Source organism: Rhinoraja longicauda, chromosome 30 (assembly GCF_053455715.1).
Source record: "Rhinoraja longicauda isolate Sanriku21f chromosome 30, sRhiLon1.1, whole genome shotgun sequence".
Lineage (NCBI taxonomy): Eukaryota > Metazoa > Chordata > Chondrichthyes > Rajiformes > Arhynchobatidae > Rhinoraja > Rhinoraja longicauda.
In genome coordinates, this window is record NC_135982.1 from 14,568,500 (window position 1) to 14,589,556 (window position 21,057).

Genomic DNA, 21,057 nt, shown 5'->3' on the forward strand with positions numbered 1-21,057 from the left:
TATCCTTTAAGGTATAGAATATCGGATTAAGGAGGTCACGCTAGAATTCGATAGGATATTAATTAGGTAGAGTACTATGTACTCTTCTAATCACAACACTTAAGGAAAGTAGTGGCAGCACACAAGTGGGTGCAGAAGGGATATATCAGACATTGCAATGATTGGATAATTTCAGTTATGAGGAGAGAATGGGCAGAGGAACAATAGTTACTCAAAATAAGGAGAACAGGATGAATAGGACTGACCTATTTCTCTTGCCAGGAAAATCAACTATAGGAAGCACAATTTTTAATTCATTTAAGGAGGATTAAAGGAAAAATTGCTTTAACCCTAAGAGTTGAGGATGTCTGGAACTCACTTTCCTAAAGGGTGCTGGAAGCAGAAGCCCTCGTCATATTTAAAAGGTACCTGGATGAGCACAGAAATATAAGCCACAAGACTACGGATCAAGAACTGAAAAGTAGGAATAATCTAAATAGTTGCATTTTTGAAAGGCAGGGTTATCATGAGCCAAATGATCACCTTCTTTACTTTAATTGCCGGCTATCTGATGATCCTATCATAAAACCTGAGGATCTAGAACAAGGCTAAAAGTATGAAAATATGGCTAACAATTAATTAGTGATGGGAAGAAGATAGTGGAGATTTGTTTATACATTATTTGAGAGCCTGGAGTTCTCTAACAACATTGGGCACAGTTAATTTTTCCAATTATGATCGTCACTAAAGTAATGACATAAACAGAGTTCATTATTTTTAGATATAAGAAAAGAACATGAACTATATTTTGAAACATTTTCACATTTAAGAATGAATGGAAAAATTGTTAAACTATTCAGGTTTTGAATTAAATATGCTGGTCCTTTACAAATCAGCTGGCCCCATCGAAATTTCTGCCAATTTCAACTGCAGCGTTCCCCATCCTAGTTAAGCATATTTCAAAATAAAACAGTTAAAAACTTCTCTCTATCCCTCTCCCACTGCCCATGCCCACCACTGGTCAACATGCTACTTTACCACATTTCCCAACTTTCAAATGTGCGTGCTTTTAAATACCTAAATGCTAAGCTTTACGTGGGAGAAAGGCTTAAGCTTCAAGTCCTACTATTGTGTTTTGCACCCTGCATTTCACGTGTTTTCCAAAGCCAGCCAAGTTCAAGTCTTTCTCGATCTGAAAGAAAACAGCAGATCAGAGCAACACAGAAGGCAAAACTACATTTAAAAAGGTTGCTAAACCAGCATTGTAGAGACCAGAAATTTCTTCATATAAATAGCATATTCAAATCATACCTCTCCTATAATCCCTAGTTCTTAGTGTTTTAAATGAATACATAACAAATAATTAACTCCAATATTGATCCACTGTGGAAGAAAAAAATATTTCTTTGGATGAAAGGAGCATTTATTCATTCAATGGATATGGATATCATTTTAGGTAAAGGCATTTATTTTCCCATTCTAATTGCTCCTAAACTGCACAGGAAGTTAAGAATTAATCACATCAATAGTCATGTATACTGCTTGTATCACAAATATGACAAATTATTTAATAACGTAATAGGATTTGAATGGTTATCTGTTACAGTTATCTACTGTAGAGAGTATCCTCTCATTCTTTCCGATTCAATCTCCGCATACACAATAAATCAAATTTCTAAACAGTGGGGCTGAAGTTAATAATATACAGTAGCTAGGTAGCTAAATTTTCCTAGCCTCCACTTCAAAACCAGTGGTTATTCTTTTATTCTTGTAGCAGATGGTATTCACGTATAGCGAATAAAATAGGTGTCGCCCACATCGCCAAAAATTCAATCCTTATTAATGAGAATTAATAGTGAGAAACAGCAGATTTGAATGTAATTCAGATGTCACGATGAGAGATCAATTTAATGTATGCCCACTTAAAATTGAAGGTGACTACAATATCTTGACAAATATTTGGAGCATGGTGGTGTCAAAGGGAAAGAACTTGTAGTGTTTTGTGAAACTTGTCAATTACGCTGTGTTTTGTAATGTAGTAAAATGAAAAAAAACCCCAATGATTTGTTTGAGGCACATCTACATTACAAATTTAATTCACTTGCATTAACTTACCTCATTTTAACTTTCAAAGTTTCTCACAACTCACCTGTAATACAAAATTATTTCTTGCTCTTTACTGAACTTTTAAAATTGTATTTTGTACCAGAGGATTTCATGGCAACAGTTAAGATCAGGCAATAGTTGGAGAATTAGTGTGGTCCATTTTTGGTGAGCTAAACTATCTTTGCATACCTCCATCAAATCAGGTTGTTCTTAAAAAATAAACAATATGCAATGTTCAACATGGGCTGCAAACTTGTTAATGTGGCTTGCATCTCAAAAGAAGTGTACAAGTTGCAGTGTAAATACTTTGAATTTCATTGCAGTTTCTTATTCAGCAATGGTAACAGTGTTCAGCCCTTATGGAACAAGTCATCATTGCAACCAGATATTTGCAAACATAGACTGCAATGATGATAGAGGCAGCAAGGAAGAAGTAGAGAGATCCTACACCCATGAATAGATACTTATACATTTCCTCCAGTTGGCACACACAAGGTCAGACAGCAGCTGCCATGGAGAGTTAGGCACAGGTAATCTTGATAGCATATGGTTACTACCATTCAGAAGCAGCTTCCCAAGATCATCACAGCAAGATGTCACACACAAGTAGTTTGCCTTTCTGTGCAAGAAGTAGTGGTAAAATGCAACCCATGAGCAGATTGGGATTCACCGTGAACAGAAAATGCTAAAGACTAAATCACTTCACTCAAAAGAGCAAAGAGTTACAAAACATTAGTACAGTCAATTCTCATTAATCCAACATAATCTGTAATTCCTTGTACAAGTATCTAATATATCAGATTATCAATTTTTACAATCTTGGACGTTAATGATTTGATGTTGACTGTCCATGAATGATGGGTATCTATTATTATTTGCACAGCATATGTTTCCTTTTGATTAAAAAAAATGAGAGGAGCCGATAGCGACTCCCCAAAGCTTGGAGAGTGAATGCTAATATTAATTTGGGAAATTTTAGGGTGTTGCTTCTGGTATCAACACAAATATCTCTTCTGTCCACATGCACTTGTTGGACTGCAGAATCACATGGTCATCTTATTTGCATAATTTATACATTTGCATAAAACAATCTGAATCATAGTTCTTAAAATAGGGAGTATTTACACACAATATATATTTACACTTAATTAGTAATTACTAATGAGAAACTTTATGAATGAATAACAGTTTATGATTTCCTTTCATGTATAAAACTGCTAAAAACAAGAGATTACAATTGTTACAACTGTGATTCAGTTTCTGTATTAAAGTTATCAGTAAGTTTATGCTGTACTAAGATTCGTTATACTACTGTATTTGGTGCTCTCGATGTAGCCTCCTTTACATCGGCGAGACTGAGCGTAGTCAGTTTCCGTGCTGTATGACTCTATGACTGAATAAAGCAGGAACTAGGCATCTGAAAATGCAACAGCCACATCCACTTTGAGCCTGGAGATTAAAACAATAGTTATTTGGTCTAAGTCAAGGTCCTCCTCAGGTTACAACAGTGTTCTATTCCAGTGAACTGGTTGTAACTGGAATAGGTTGCAAGTCAAAAATGTGAACATGAATTGAGTTCCCAGGCAGTAGAAGATGCCTGCAGCCTGGCAGTAGTCAGCAAAGCCATCCCATCTGTCTCCTTTTTCTATTCGTTTACTTATTTATCTATTTATTTTCTTCTCTATGTTCTAGTAATCCCTGTAAAGCGTCTTTGAGTGTTTGAAAAGCGCTATATAAATGTAATGCATTATTATTATTATTATTATCTATCTCCCAAATGCTCAGTCATAAGTCCAGGCTATACATAAGTTGGGCACACATAAGCAGAGAGGCCATGCACCATCGTCTCACTGGCATGGAGAAGCGGGCCAATGATGTTCCAATGACCTTCACTAGGCAAGTAATTGGCCTCCCACCATTACCTCTCATACAACATGTTCATCTGTGTCTTTACATACTATTATGCAAGTGTTATTCTAATCTGTCCCACATAACATCCAGGCTGGAGAAGTCTGTCAGTGGTCTGGTCATTGGTAGTTCACCAATGGATATCTTTTCATCCTTCTTTCACCAAACTTTCCGACCTTGGATTTTCCCAAACCATCTGCCAATGGATCAAGGACTTCCTGACCAACCGCCCCCAGACCGTCAAAATAGGCCCTCACCTCTCCTCCACCATTACACTGAGCACCGGCTCACCACAGGGCTGTGTTGAGCCCCATCCTTTACTCCCTCTACACTCACGACTGCGCCCCCACCCATCCCACCAACACCATCATCAAGTTCGCAGATGACACGACTGTGGTTGGACTCATCTCAGAAGGAGATGAGACAGCCTATAGGGATGAAATCCAAAGGCTGGCAGCATGGTGTTCAGTGAACAATCTGGTCCTGAACTCCTCCAAAACAAAGGAACTTATAATTGACTTTAGAAAAACCAGTGTAGACTACGACCCACTCTACATCAATGGGGTCTGTGTGGAAAGGGTACCAGCTTTCAGGTTCCTGGGTACGCACATCGCAGAGGATCTTACCTGGTCTACCAACACCATCACCACAGTAAAGAAGGCACAGCAGAGACTCCACTTCCTGAGGATCCTCAGGAAAACCAACCTGCAGGAGAAGCTCATGTTGTCCTTCTATCGCTGCTCCATCGAGAGTGTGCTGGCATACTGTATAACCACATGGTATGCCAGCTGCTCAGAAAAGGACAGGAAGGCCCTTCAGAGGGTCATCACGACGGCCCAGAAGATCATCGGCTGCTCACTGCCCTCCCTGGAGCACCTGTTCAGCCTACGCTGCCTCAGTAGAGCAGGCAAAATAATAAAAGATCCATCCCACCCCGGCAACCGTCTGTTTGTTCATCTGCCCTCTGGTCGACGTTTCAGGTCGATCAAATCCCGAACAAACAGACTTAAGAACAGTTTTTACCCCAGGGCCATACGAGAACTGAACACTACCTTTGCACTAGGCAACACCGTTAAAAAATCTTGTACTTAATATAATTGTATTTAATTGTATTTATGTATTTATTTGTTTTTGCATTTATTGCATATATGTTTGTACGCACCGTCAGGATTGGCTATTTTTTAATTTCGTTGTACTCGTTGCAATGACAATAAATGAATATTATTATTATTATTATATTATTATTATAAGGCAAAAAAAAATAATGCATTTAACTTCCAATGTTATTGGGTCACAGTGGATTGGGGATAATCTTTGTACGGTGAGGTTTCCCCCCACATGGAGAGCACTCCACAGCACTATAAAGAAGTGTGAATTAACTAAGACTTCTTGCCCTGTAATTCAGTGTGTTTGATTTCCTGTTTGTTTGAAGACAGAGTGAAAGAAATGAATGAAGCAATGAGCTCAGGTGCAGCATTTACTTAATACTGTCTTTTCACCATGGCTCATAATCTGTTCTCTACAAATGCTGAACGAACAGATCAGATGATCAGTTTCTAGAGTAATTCCTGAACTAGGAATATGTACAAAATGAGTAATGGACTCTCTTCATCCTAATCAAATGTGGTTACTTTTTTGCACATTCTGGCATGGCAGGAAAAATGGACAGAGATGATGGAAATGTGAAAGAATAGTTTGTGGGGAAATGGGATTGATTATATCATTCTGAGCCAGCATAGGTTTGAAACTGCTAACAGACTTATTACATAATTATATATATATAAATAAAATAAAATCCTCAACTGCTTTATAAATAACATTCGTATACAGGAAGAAGGTAGAAAGCTTAGTAGCATAATGTCCAGACAAGAAACTCACCCTCAATACCAGCAAAAACAAATGAGCTGGTTCTCTCTTGAGGAAGTGGGTTGGAATATATGCCCCAGTCTGTATCAATGGTGCTGAAGATGAGATGGTCAAGCACTTCAAGTTCCTCGGTGTAAATATCACCAACAATTTGTCCTAATCCAACCATATTAACACTAGGCCATTGGCCAAGAAATCACACTAACACCGCTACTTCCTCAGAAGAATAAATTTGGCATGTCTCCAATGACTCCTACCAATTTCTAAAGATGCACCAAAGAAAACATCATATCTGGTAAGACAACTGCTCTGCCCAACTCCAAGAAATTGCAGAGTTGTGAGCACAGCAAACAAACCAGCTTCCCCCCATTGATTAATTCTATACTTCACGCTGACTCAGAAAAACAGCCAATATAATCAAGACCACTCACTCCCCAGTTATTCTCTCTTCTGCCTTCTCTTCTGATGGTAGTCAGGTGCGTGGCGTGATCCAATGGTGGGTCTCAACCCAAACCATCACCTACCCATACTCTCCAGAGATGCTTCCTAACCTGCATAGTTACTCCAGCACTCATCATTGCATAAGTGTTGATCAAAGTAATTGCTTGTCAAGGTAATGGCATCCGCAGTGTAACTAACAGCCTGTGTTCTTAAAGAGACAGTGGTGTCTGATACTGCAGGGATGCTCCGTCCGCTATAACCAAAATCCATTATAAAAAGGTCTGTAATAATGAGTTTACTGTAGACAACACCTTTGCAACACCGAGCTGTAGCCTTCCCAGCTGTATGATTATAATTCTGGCTAGCTCAGAGCTGAGCAACTCAAATAACAAGACAAGTCATTTAACTTCCAAATGTGGTGAAAAACAGAAATAAACGGTTCCAATGCATGAAGATATATTGTATTGTATGAAGCTTTATTTAACAGAGTAACAGGACAGCGACACACACCTCAATTTGTAATGCAAATATTTTTAATACAAATATCAATATATTTGTTAAGTATTCAAGAACAAGAAAATATACAGGATTTGAAAAATCGATAAAAGTTTTGATGCTAGAATATTGAAAAAAGACTATAAAATCCAGTAAACATCAAGTAGTCAAGTAGCATCTATGGAAAGGGAAACAGTTAACATTTCAGGTTGTAGACCCTTCATCAGAACTCTGTTTCTCTTCCCACAGATGCTGCTGAACATACCAAGTGTTTCCAACATTTGGATTTTATAACAAAAGATCTTCTTGCTATTTCTTCTTGAAGTCTAGAACAAGTACTTTGGTTCTGTCTTCACGAAGGAAGACACAAACAATCTCCCAGAAATACTAGGGGACTGTGGATCTAGCATGATGGAGGAACTGAAGGAAATTCACGTTAGTTAAGAAATGGTGTTAGGTAAACTGTTGGGACTGAAGGCAGATAAATCCCCAGGGCCTGATGGTCTGTATCCCAGAGTACTCAAGGAGGCAGCCATTGGAAATCATGGATGCATTGGTGATCATTTTCCAATGTTCTACAGGCTCTGGATCAGTTCCTGTGGACTGGAAGGTAGCTAATGTGCCCCACTTTTTAAGAAAGGAGGAAGAGAGCAAACAGGGAATTATAGACCAGTTAGCCCGACATCGGTAGTGGGGAAGATGCTTGAGCCAATTATTAAAGATGCTTGAGCCAATTATTAAAGATTATTAAAGCAGCGCATTTGGAAAGCAGTGACAGGATCGGTCAAAGTCAGCATGGATTTATGAAGGGGAAATCATGCTTGACTAATCTTCTGGAATTTTGAGGATGTAACAAGTAGAATGGATAAGGGAGAGCCAGTGGATGTGGTGTATCTGGACTTTCAAAAAGCCTCTGACAAGGTCCCACACAAGAGATTTGTGTGCAAAATCAGAGCACATGGTATTGGGGGTAGGGTATTGACATGGATAGAGAACTGGTTGGCAGACAGGAAGCAAAGAGTAGGAATTAACAGGTCCTTTTCAGAATGGTAGGCAGTGACTAGTGGGGTGCCGCAAGGCTCAGTGTTAGGACCCAATTATTTACAATATATATTAACTATTTAGAGCAGTGCTTCTTAAACTGGTGAACGGTTCACCCAAGGGTGAATTAAACTAGAGGGGTGCATGAAGGGTGAATGACTTAATATATATAAAATTATACCATATAACCACATAACAACTACAGCACGGAAACAGGCCCGTTTGGCCCTACCAGTCCATGCCGACCACTCTCTCTGACCTAGTCTCATCTACCTGCTCTCAGACCATAACCCTCCAATCCCCTCCTATCCATACACCTATCCAATTTACTCTTAAATAATAAAATCGAGCCTGCCTCCACCATTTCCACCGGAAGCCCATTCCATACAGCCACCACCCTCTGAGTAAAGAAGTTACCCCTCATGTTACCCCTAAACTTTTGTCCCTCAATTCTGAAGCTATGTCCCCTTGTTGGAATCTTCCCCACTCTCAAAGGGAAAAGCCTACCCACGTCAACTCTGTCCGTCCCTCTTAACATTTTAAAAACCTCTATCAAGTCCCCCCTCAACCTTCTACGCTCCAAAGAATAAAGACCCAACCTGTTCAACCTCTCTCTGTAGCTTAAGTGCTGAAACCCAGGCAACATTCTAGTAAATCTCCTCTGTACCCTCTCCATTTTGTCGACATCCTTCCTATAATTTGGCGACCAGAACTGCACACCATACTCCAGATTCGGCCTCACCAATGCCTTGTACAATTTTAACATTACATCCCAACTTCTATATTCGATGCTCTGATTTATAAAGGCAAGCATACCAAACGCCTTCTTCACCACCCTATCCACATGAGATTCCACCTTCAGGGAACAATGCACAGTTATTCCCAGATCCCTCTGTTCCACTGCATTCCTCAATTCCCTACCATTTACCCTGTACGTCCTATTTTGATTTGTCCTACCAAAATGCAGCACCTCACACTTATCAGCATTAAACTCCATCTGCCATCTTTCAGCCCACCCTTCCAAAAGGCCCAAATCTCTCTGTAGACTTTGAAACTCTACTTCATTATTAACTACACCACCTATCTTAGTATCATCTGCATATTTACTAATCCAATTTGCCACACCATCATCCAGATCATTAATGTAAATGACAAACAACAGTGGACCCAACACAGATCCTTGTGTTGTGTATTCTACACAAGGGAGAATAAAACGAAAATTACAAAAAAAAAACATAAGAAAATGTAGTCGAGGGTGAATGAAATTTTGTGATAAGGACTCACGGGTGAATGAGTTTAAGAAGCACTGATTTAGAGGAAGGAATTAAATGTAACACCTCCAAGTTTGTGGATAACACAAAGCTGGGTGGCAATGTGAGGCGGGTGCTGTGAGGCTGCAGGGGGACTTGGATAGGTTGGGTGAGTGGACAGATGCAGTATAATGCGGATAAATGTGAGGTTATCCACTTTGGTTGGTCGGCAGTTGGGAGTTTCTCAGAGGGGTCGATTGCCATGTGAATGTCTTCCGGAGATTTTTCTAGTCTCTCTTCCCAGAGTTTGAGCCTTCTGGACAATGCACTGCAGTCCAGGGGATGGACAGAAGAGAGGAAACTTCTGCATGATTTCAAACGGTGAGGTAGTAAAGGGTGGTCATGTAGGGGGTGTCTTTCATTCTCTGATTGTCTGAGGCGTTCTTTTTGACTGGCTACAACTCTTCTGATTCCAGGAGGTGCAATGCCAGAGAGTAGGTAGATGTTGTCAGTCTTGGTGGGTTTCATGCATCCACTGATGCAGCGACAGCTTGTGTTTAGCACAGGATCAATCTTCCTTGCATGAGCTGAGCGCTCCCATACTGCACAGGCATACTCGGCAGTGGAGAAGCAGAGAACCAGAGCTGTTGATCGAATAGTTTTAGAATTTGCTTCCCATTTTGAGGTACTCAGCTTGCTAAGAAGTGTATTTCTGGAACTGACTTAACCTTTAAGGGCCTGTCCCACTTAGGCAATTTTAAGGCGACTAGGCTGTCGCCAACAGTTCACCGGGGGTGTCACGGGCATGATCGTAGTGGATCTCAGCGCATTGCTGAGAAATCAACCAGAGTGAAATTTCTCGGCGACAGTTGGATTGTCGCCAGGTATCGTTGCTTATTGCGGGCACTGTTGCATGCTGTCCCCAGGTTTGCTAGGATATCTTAGATGCATTTAGAAGCACATAATATTAAAATAAGTAAAGTCATTTGAAGACACCATAAAATATTTGTTTAACCAATTTATTTACTGTCAGGACATTTGACAGGTAGATTGGAGGCGACAGTTTGACGGTCAGGTAATCGTGGGAATTTTCGCGATGTTTATGGCCTTCAGCGATTAAATTTAAAGTAGGCTCCCAACCCAGATATGCAACCCAGAAACCAGATATGCATCTCCCGTACATTTTCAAAGAATGCCCACACACTTTTCACAAAAATCCATTTAACCACTTTTTAAATTAAATTTCTTAATACTGCTATGAGTAAACTGGAAGTAAATCCAGTTTATGCCTTGTTACCGTGAAGCTTGGTTTTCAAGTAACCAGGGCAAGATGTTATATTTAAAAACTCTCAAGTACTTACCGACTTGTCAGTGATTTCAGTGAAAATTAGGTCTCCGGAGAAGCATTGACAGCGTGAGAATTTTTGTGATGTTTCCGAAGACGGTGTAATCTCGACCTGACTCGGCATTGTCGTGGTCATTGTCGTAGGGTAAAAGAAAATTTCGGCAATCTGCTGACTTTGAGTCGCCGGTAGTCGCCTAAAAAAACCGCCTAAATGGGACAGGCCCTTTAACCTTGGTGATATGTGCTTTGTAGGTCAAAGATCAATCAAGAGCCACACCGAGATAGACTGGATTGTCACAGTGCTCCAATCTGACTCCATTCCATGTGATCTTCAACCTTCGATTTGCATTTTTTTTTCAAGTGGAAGGTGCAGACTTGGATTTTAGATGGATTGACTCTCAGGTGACTCTCTTTGTAGTACGAGGATAGGTTGAATAAGCCTCATACAGAGTAGCTTCTGCCGCAAGGAAGTCAGCACTTTGGGTTGTAATACACAGGTCATCTGCATAAATGAAACTCCTGGTGTTGGGATGGATAGGCTGGTTGTTAACATAAATATTGAAAAAGGTGGGTGCCAGGACACTTCCTTGAGGGAGGCCGTTTTTCTGCCTGTGCCAGCGACTTTTCTTTCCTGACAGCTCGACAAAGAAGCAGAGATAACCTGGCGCAGTCTCAACAGACTACGGACAGGCATGGGAAGGACCAAATCGAAAATGCTGAAGTGGGGATATACTGAAGATGCGGCAGACTGCGAATGCAGACGGGGCCTCCAGACTATGGAACATCTCCTGAGCTGTGACATGCTGCATGACAACGGCACTGTAAAGGATCTTGCAGAGGCCAACGACGTGGCACTAAAATTTGCTTGCTATTGGCAAACAGTTGTGTGATGACACAAAATAATAATAATCCACTTTGGTGGCAAGAACAAGGCAGATTATTATCTGAATGGTGTCAGATTAGGAAAAGGGGAGGTGCAACAAGACCTGGGTGTCCCTGTACAACAGTCACTGAAAATAAGCATGCAGGTACAGCAGGCAGTGAAGAAAACAAATGGCATGTTGGCCTTCTTAGCGAGAGGATTTGAGTATAGGAGCAAGGAGGTCCTACTGCAGTTGTACAGGGCCCTGGTGAGACCATACCTGGAGTATTATGTGCAGTTTCTGGTCTCCTAATTTGAGGAAGGACATTCTTGCTATTGAGGGAGTGCAGCGTAGGTTCACCAGGTTAATTCCCAGGATGGCGTGACATATGATGAAAGAATGGATCGACTGGGCTTTTCACTGGAGTTTAGAAGGATGAGAGGGGATCATATAAAATTCTTAAGGGATTGGACAGGGTAGATGAGGAAAAAATGTCCCCGATGTTGGGGGAGTCCAGAACCAGGGGTCACAGTTTAAGAATAAGGGGTAGGCCATGTAGGACTGGTGTGAGGATAATCTTTTTCACCCAGAGTTGTGAATCTGTGGAATTCTCTGCCACAGAAGGCAGTGGAGGTCAATTCACTGGATGTATTCAAGAGTTAGATAAAGCTCTTAGGGTTAACAGAATCAAGGGATATGGGGAGAAAGCAAGAACAGGGTACTGATTCTGGATGATCAGCCATGTCAGTGCTGGCTTAAAGGGCCGAATGGCCTACTCCTGCTCCTATTTTCTATGTTTCTAAGGCTGACATTAAACTCAAATGACAACTGTTCTTTTCCAAATAACTAATTTTCATATTCTAACAGTTGGAAAACATTTCCCAATACCTTAAGCCATGAATTTGGACAGATTTTCTTGCATTTGCACTCTCAAAACTGTATTGTAACATCAGCTTCATCTGAGAATCCCTTAACTTCACTTATAACTGTCTCATTCAAAAGTAAAATCTGTGAGGGATGCTGGAATGCTGACAGTAACACAAAGCTTCGATGCTACTGTGATAGCTATTGAAAATAGGTACAGCAGGAGACCAGTCCTGGGACCTGTTTGGGCTCTGACACCTAGACCCAAACTCAATTGAAATGATGCAATTGCAATGACTAGCATCCATAACATGGCACTGCCCTTCAGATCATAAGGATAAACTGAGTGATAACATCATTGGTTATTCCCCTCAAGGAGTCATGGCTGCCTTGAGGATTCTTGCCCCTGCTCGCACTGGATAAACAACGTCTCTGTCAGATTTGCTTTCATGATAAATGATTTGTGCTTTTGGCACCAAATGTAATTTTTCAATTGTAGAGGCCTTTGCTTCTGGGTCCACTATTTTATTCAAAATGAACTGTTGAGGTCAACAGCTAATCCGTGGCAATACTTAGTCAAACCAGTGATGCCTGGGTTCTTGTTTCACTGTTAGTCTGCTCTTGCATTTTTGTCTTTTCGGAAGCCTTGCATAAAGTTTTGATTATGAGCTGTGATGTGACTGCATTGAATTCGTGAATAGTCCATATTCAAGCATGCAGTGGTGAACCTAAATGAGTAAAGGACTGCTGTCACAGACTTCATCAGTAAGTGTGTAGAGGACTGCGTGCCAAATAACTCTATCTGTTTGTTCCCCAACCAGAAACCATGGATGAACCATGAGATCCACTCCCTAGTGAAGACCATATCCGAGGCGTTTGAGTCAGGTGATTCCGACCAGTACAGGAAGTACATTTGCAAAGCCTTCAGGGATGCCAAAAGAGAATTCCAGACTAAGCTACAGACCCAGACTAACTACACCGATACGCATTGACTGTGGCTAGGTTGGAATGCAATAACGCACTACAAAGCGAAGTCAGGCAGAATCACTGGTAACCTCATATCCATCCCTGATGAGCTTAATGCTATCTATGCTCGTTTTGAACAGAAGGTTAGAGAAATAACATCACCTGCCCTGCCCCGGTGGCCATGGTCACCATTACAGACATCAAATTGGCCTTCCTGAGAGTGAACCCATGGAAAGTGACTCGCCCGGATGGAATCTCGTGCTTCATCATCAAAACCTCAGAACATCCTGAGTGTCAACTAGCTGGAAGGAGTATTCATCAGCATCTTTAACCTCTCTCTACTCCAATCCAAGATTCCCACTAGTTTAGATAATTCCACTCTCAAAGAAAAACAAGGCAGCGTACCTTAATGACTACCATCCGGTGGTTCTGACATCCACCCTCATGAAGCGCTTTGGAGGCTGGTCAAGGCGTACAAGAATTCCAGCCTCCCAGACAACCTTGATCCACTGCAATTTGCCTACTGCCACAATAGGCCCACACCAGACGCCATCTCCCTGGCTCTACACATCCCTGGATAACAAACACACTTACATCACATTCCTATTTATAGAATAGTTCTGCCTTTTAACATCATAATTCAAATCAAACCTGTTACCATACTCCTGAACCTAGGACTCAACAGTACCCCTCTGTAACTGAATGCATGACATCTTGATCCACAGAACATAATCAATAAGGACACATAATTTTGACATCTCCAAGATAATTTTCAACATACAAGGCTGTATTCTCAGCACCTCACTGTACTCTAGTACACACACAATGGTGTCCAAATTCTGCTTCATTTTCATTTCCAAGTTTTCAGATGATTGCACTGTTGTGGATTTCAAACAATGACTAGACCAGAGCACAGGAAGGAGATAGAGAGGTGAGAAGCATGGTGTCACAATAACCTCTCCCTCATCATCAGTAGGGCAAAGGGGCTGATCATCAACTTCAGGAAGCAGAGTGGAGTGCACATCCCAGTCTGTATCAGCGGTGCAGAAGTAGAGGTGGTTGAGAGCTTCACATTCCAAGGTGTAAATATCACCCATAATTTGTCCTGGTCACCACAGCCAAGAGAGCACACATACTACATGTCTATGTACTCAGAGGGCTAAAGAGACAGAGATGTCTCCAATGACTTTTATCAATTTCTACAGATGCATCATAGAAAGAATCCTATCCTGATGGATCACAGCTTGGTATTACCGCTCCGCTCAAGACCACAAGAAATTGCAGAAAGTTGTAAACACATTCCAGTCCTTCACATAAACCAGCCTCCCTCCCATCGACCCCATCTACACTTCAGGGTGCTTGGGACAGCAGTTAACATAATAAAGAACCACTCACAATCCAGTCATTTGTTTGCTCCCCTCTCCCGGAGAGGCAGAAGATACAAAAGCTTGAAAACACGCACCACCAGATTCAGACACTTGAATGGATTTCTTGCATGTTAAGGCCGAATTCACGATCTTCCAATCTACCTTGTTGCAGCCTTTGCACTTTAAAAAAATCAATTTAAAGAGTGTGGTGATTTTTTTTGCATGCTGGTCCCAGACGATGAACTACAATCATGCCACTCTTTTAGATCTGCATTCTTATTGTAAATCTCAGAATTTCTCTGCACTCTCATATTTTTCTTTTCCCTACCTGTTGTTCTTATGCATGACTTGATTTTACTTGCATATAGTATGATATGACTGAGGAGCATGCAAACAAAGCTTTTCACCGTATCTTCATAAATGTGACAAAATAAACCAATACTTTCCTATGCAGCTATAACTCTATATTCTGTAGTCTGTTTATTTTATCTCTTGCACTACTCATGTACAGTATGATTCACTTGGATAGCATGCAAATCAAAAATTCTCACTACATCTCAACAAGTGACAAAAAAAAACCCGAGATCAACCAACAGTAATTTTGTGTTGCGAGAACAAAAAAGATGATCACTTTCTGTATTATTACACAATGAATTGCTATTTTTGCTTTAGTAGCTTCTTCAATTCTCCATCATTGCATACATACAACAAATTAAGTCTCACAGTATCTTCTAAACTGAACAAATTTCTCTAAAAAATCATCAGGGTTACAGCAAGGAAAGAGCATTAAGATTTAAATTAGTGGCAATATGAACAGCTGAAGTGAAAATAATGAGATAAAAATTGAGTTCTTAAGAAGATTAAGAGGTGCTCAAGGAGGATCACCATGGGCAGATTTAAGTGACTGGTAATATGTACTTACTGGAAGGAGGGTTCAGTATAAACATCTTGACTTAACTTGGAAAAACTTCTGCTGAAAAACAGTAAAACAAGTCATGATATTAGGAATCTACCTTTCATTTTATGATCAATTATCCCCAATCAATAACCCGTGCCTGCCTTCTCCCCATATCCCTTGATTCCACTAGCCCCTAGAGCTCTATCTAACTCTCTCTTAAATCCATCCAGTGAATTTGGCTTCCATTGCCCTCTGTGGCAGAGAATTCCACAAATTCACAACTCTCTGGGTGAAAAAGTTTTTTCTCACCTCAGTTTTAAATGGCCTCCCCTTTATTCTAAGACCGTGGCCCCTGGTTCTGGACTCGCCCAACATTGGGAACATTTTTCCTGCATCTAGCTTGTCCGGTCCTCTTATAATTTTATATGTTTCTATAAGATCCCTTCTCATCCTTCTAAACTCCAGTGAATACAAGCCTAGTCTTTTCAATCTTTCCTCATATGTCAGCCCCGCCATCCCAGGGATCAATCTCGTGAACCTACACTGCACTGCCTCAATTACAAGGATGTCCTTCCTCAAATTAGGAGACCAAAACTGTACACAATACTCCAGATGTGGTCTTACCAGGGCCCTATACATCTGCAGAAGAACCTCTTTACTCCTATACTGAAATCCTCTTGTTATGAAGGCCAACATTCCATTAACTTTCTTCACTGCCTGCTGTACCCGCACGCCAACTATCAGTGACTGGTATACAAGTCAAGTCAATTTATTTGTATAGCACATTTAAAAACAACCCACGTTGACCAAAGTGCTGCACATCTGACTAGGAAAAAAAAAGGACACCCAGGTCTCGCTGCACCTCCCCCTTACCTAACCTAACTCCATTGAGATAATAATCTGCCTCCTTGTTTTTGCCGCCAAAGTGGATAACCTCACATTTATCTATATTATACTGCATCTATTATTCCCTCAAAATTCCTTGATCTTGGACTGGAGACCTCCATCTGCGGATGGATATTCGATTTCCTGACGGGCAGGCCCCAGGTGGTGAGAATTGGCAGTCACACCTCTTCCTCACTGATCCTCAACACAGGCACACCACAGGGTTGTGTGCTCAGTCCTCTCCTGTACTCCCTATTCACGCACGACTGTACTGCTAAGCACAGCTCAAACAGCATCATAAAGTTTGCTGATGACACGACCATCTTGGGCCTCACCACAGACAACAATGAGACGGCCTACAGAGAGGTTAAGGCACTAAACAGCTGGTGCCAGGAAAATAACCTCTCTCTCAATGTCAGCAAAACGAAAGAGATGATCGTGGACTACAGGAGACAGCGGGGGAGTGGACACCTTCCCATCCACATCGGTGATGTCGAGGTTGAAAGGGTCAGCAGCTTTATGTTCCTCGGTGTGCACATCACTGAGGACCTTTCCTGGACACTGCACACGGACACAATAACAAAGAAGGCCCACCAGCGGCTCTTTTTCCTGAGAAGACTGAGGAAGTTTGGCATGAACGCCAGCATCCTCACAAACTTCTACAGATGCACCATCGAGAGCCTGCTGACGGGCGGCATTACAGTCTGGTACGGGAACTGTTCTGCCCACAGCCACAAATCACTATAGTGTGGTGAAGACGGCACAGCACATCACTGGCAACTGTCTCCCGGCCATTCAGGACATTTTCTACCAGCGGTGCCAGCGGAAGGCACGCAGCATCATCAAGGACCACAGCCACCCAGCATGCAGGCTGTTCTCCTTGTTACCGTCAGGCAGACGATACAGGAGTATGGCTGCGCGTACCACCAGGCTTAAGAACAGTTTCTACCATCAGGCCATCAGGCTTCTGAACTCATCAACATTTCAAATCATATATGTTGATTATTTTTAATATTGTCTTTTTACCTATTTTTAATATTGTCTTTTTACCTTACTAATGTCATTTAAAAAATCTTATTTATCCTTGGAATATTACTCTGAGGTGACCTGTTGTCTTGTCAAATACATTTCATTGTACCGTTGACCCTGTGCCAACCTACATGACAAATAAAAAATTATTATTATTATCTGCCACGCATCTGCACACTCACTCAACCTGTCCAGGTCACCCTGCAACCTCCTAACATCCTCTTCACAGTTTACATTGCCACCCAGCTTTGCGTCATCTGTAAACTTGCTAGTGTTGCTTCTAATTCCCTCTTCCAAATCATTAATATATATGGTAAACAGTTGCGGCCCCAACACCGAGCCTTGCGACACTCCACTCGCCACTGCCTGCCATTCTGAAAAGGACCCGTTTACTCCTACTCTTTGCTTCCTGTCTGCCAACCAATTTTCTATCCATGTCAACACCCTACCCCCAATACCATGTGCTCTAATTTTAGTTACCAATCTCCCGCGAGGGACCTTATCAAAGGTCCGCCTGGAGAGAAAGGGAGTGAGAGCAGAACTATGGGCTATAGAGAAGTGTGTGAGGGATCCATCTGTGACAGCAGGGGGGAAAATCACATTTACTAAAGAAAGAGAAGATCTTGGATGCCCTAGAATGGAAAATCTCATCTTGGGAGCCAGATGTGGCAGAGAGAGGGGAATTGAGAGTAGGGGATAACGTCTTTGCAAGAGGTAGGGTGGAAGGAGGAGTAATCCAGATAACTGTGGGAGTCGGTGGGTTTCTAGTAGACACCAGTCCATAGTCTGTCTCCTGTGATGAAGACAGAGAGATCAAGACAGGGAAGTGAGGTATCAGAGATAGTCCAAGTGAATTTGAGGGCTGGGTGGAAGTTAGCGGTAAAGTTAACTAAATTAATGAGTTCTGCACAGGTACAGAAGGCAGCCCAATGCAGTCATTGATGCAGCAGAGAGTTGTGCCAGTGTACATTTGGAACAAGGACTGTTTGACGTAACCAACTAAAAGGCAGATTTAGCTGGGACCGATGCGAGTGTCCATGGCTACATTTAACACGAGAAAAGTGGGAGGAATCAAATGAGAAGCTGCTGAGAGTGAGCACAAAATCAGAGTTAAGCAAAACACTCTAGGCACAATATGCAGTCTAGAAGAATTCACCTCAAATTATAAAACTGGTTCACTCCATTGTTCCGGTTCTGCAGCAAATCACAACAGTTGACCCCAGGCTTTCTTGCACACTTTATCTTGCAATTTCATTTTGTCGTATCTCTAAAAGCCACCTTGCTAGGACTTCTGCAGATAAACTTGCTGTATTTTCCACAATTTGCCATACAGGATGACCCAATGCCAGCCTATCGAGAATTGGAGCAGATGGTGACAACGGGAGACTCCTTCTTGGCCTTTGTTTATAATTTAGTGAAAGGAACCTTGAACAAAATAGCTGATCCAAAATTTTAAGATGCATGGGATCCACAGTGACCAAGTTGTTTGGATTCAGAACTGGCATACTCATAGAGTGCCTGCACGAGATAACCACTTATGAGGTGTTTGCGCAGTAATCAACCAGAACCAGAAGTAGAAAGTTGTGATCGAAGGATGATTTTTAGGCTGGAGAACTGTGACCAGCAGAGTTTTACAGGGATTTGCGCTGGGATATGGGGAGAAGGCAGGCACAGGTTACTGATTGTAGTTGATCAGCCATGAACACAATGAATGGTGGCGGTGTTGGCTCAAAGGGCCAAATGGCCTCCACCTGCACTCATTTTCTATGTTTATGTGTTTCTATGACCATTTGTGTATGATATATAACAATCACTGGGATATAAATGTAGATGGGTCGGTGAGTAAAATTGCAGGCGACACCAACATTGGAGGAGTTGCAGATAACGAGGAAGGCTGTCAAAATACACAGTGGGACATAGAACAGAAATGGGTGGGGAAAAGGCAGGTGTAGCTTAATCCAAGCAAGTGAGGGGTTTTCACTTTGGGAGGTCAAATGCAAGGGGAAAGTAAACAGCTAATGCCATGACCCTTAATAGTATTGATATAGAGGAATCATGGTGTCCAAGACCAGAATTCCCTGAAAATGGTCCCACATAGACTGGTGAAAAGGTGATGCTTGCCTTCATCAGTTGGGACATTGAGTACACGAGTCAGGAAGTCATGTTGCAGCTTTAATGGACTTTGGCAAGGCCGCATTTGGAGTTGTTTGTGCAGTTCAGGTTGCCCATGACAGGAAGGATGTAGAGGATGCAGATGAGGAGTACAAGAATGTTACCTGAATTAGAGGGGAGAGCTCGAAGAAGAGCTTGGACAAACTTAGATTGTTTTCTCAGGAACAGAAGTTACAACATAGAACAGTACAGCACAGGAATGGCCCTTTAGCCCACAATGTTTGTACTGAACATGATGCCAAGTTAATCCAATTTCATCTGCCTGAAGATGATTCATATCCCTCTATTCCCTGCACTTCCATGTGCCGATCTAAAAGCCTCCTAAATGCCACTATCGTATCTGCCTTCACCACCACCCTTGGCAATGCGTTCCAGGCTCCCACCAATCTCTAAAAAAAAAACTTGCCCTGCACATCTCCATTAAACTTTCTCCTCTCACCTTGTAGCTATGCCCTCTGGTGCTGGACATTTTTTCTCTGGGATAAGGTTCTGACTGTCTACCCTATCGAGGCCTCAAATAATTCGGCCTGCCAATCACCCGTGGAAGTTGGCTATGGGAACATATCTGCTGGCTCTGGCTGGGCTGGAGTTCCAGAGCCTCTGCCACAGGGGGCAAATTCAACTTGGAGCAGAAATCTTGATGAGGTAGAGTTCGGCCTCCTCATCCGGCCTAGGTGCCACATTTTCAGGGGGACTTGTTGGGGATATTTCAAATGCGATCTCATAATTTTGTCTGTATCAAAAGGTGTGCTGGACCATCAGTTGCCAGAAAATCGATGGACTGAAATGTCAGGAGGATGCACAGAGGCTCGAGAGCAATTTGGGCAAATTATGCAAGTGGTCAAAGGCATGATAAATGACATATGTCATGAATAAATGCAAGCTTATCCAATAAAGACCACCAGGGGGCACCGCACAATGGCTGCCTCGCCTGCAGTCTTACTGTCCTTTTCGAACTCTTTTTGTTATTTTTAGTGTGTTTTAAAAGTTTGTGTTAATGCGTAAAAGTTTCTGCGGCCTAACATCGTGGAGCTGGATGTCTTGCCTAGGACTGATCTTGAGGCCCCTTGGGGGCGTGGACTTAATATCTGAGCCGATTCCTTGCCTGGGATCGACGCTCCAACACGGCCTGCGGACTTAACAACAAGGAGCTCACAGTCTCGCGTTGAGACCGGTCGGGAGCTCCAAGCTGCACGAGGTTCCACTGGTCCCGACCCGGGGTAGATCAGCGCGGGAGAGCTGAGATCCTCCCCCCCACCCCCCCGATGCAGGAGCTCGATCGCCCCGACGAGGAAGACCCGCCGCCGGATACGGGAGTCAAGATCGTCCCTTCAATAAAAGGCTAGAAGCCCCCGACCACGGGAGAACAAAAAAGGGAGAGATTGAACTTTTGTTTCGCCTTCCATCACAGTGAGGAATGTGGAGGAGTCACTGTGGTCGATGTTCATGTTAAAATGTATTTTGTGTGTCCTGTTGCTTTTTATTGTTATGACTATATGGCAAATGAAGATCCTCGTATATTGCAAAGCATACCTGGCTAATAAAGTATTATTGTGATATAGAAAAAACAGAAGACAGAATA

General features: G+C 42.0%; 1 protein-coding gene across 13 annotated transcripts in view; it reads right to left on the reverse strand.

The window, feature by feature from the left end:
* The window catches only part of tmem269 (transmembrane protein 269), a 78,571-nt gene that overhangs the window by 40,701 nt on the left and 16,813 nt on the right, over positions 1 to 21,057 (reverse strand). For 3 of the 13 annotated variants that reach the window (XM_078425667.1, XM_078425668.1, XM_078425661.1), the window contains exons 2-3: positions 15,414 to 15,464; positions 1,057 to 1,171 (exon numbers count right to left, since the gene is read on the reverse strand). Coding sequence is in view for 6 of the 13 variants with exons in the window: in XM_078425656.1 (XP_078281782.1) it covers positions 1,106 to 1,171; positions 15,414 to 15,438 (91 nt within the window). In the remaining 7 variants the exon portion in view is untranslated. Of the gene's footprint in view, positions 1 to 1,056; positions 1,172 to 2,094; positions 2,129 to 15,413; positions 15,465 to 21,057 lie in introns of those variants that run through there. The other 10 variants (XM_078425655.1, XM_078425660.1, XM_078425669.1 and 7 more) reach the window with 8 other exon arrangements.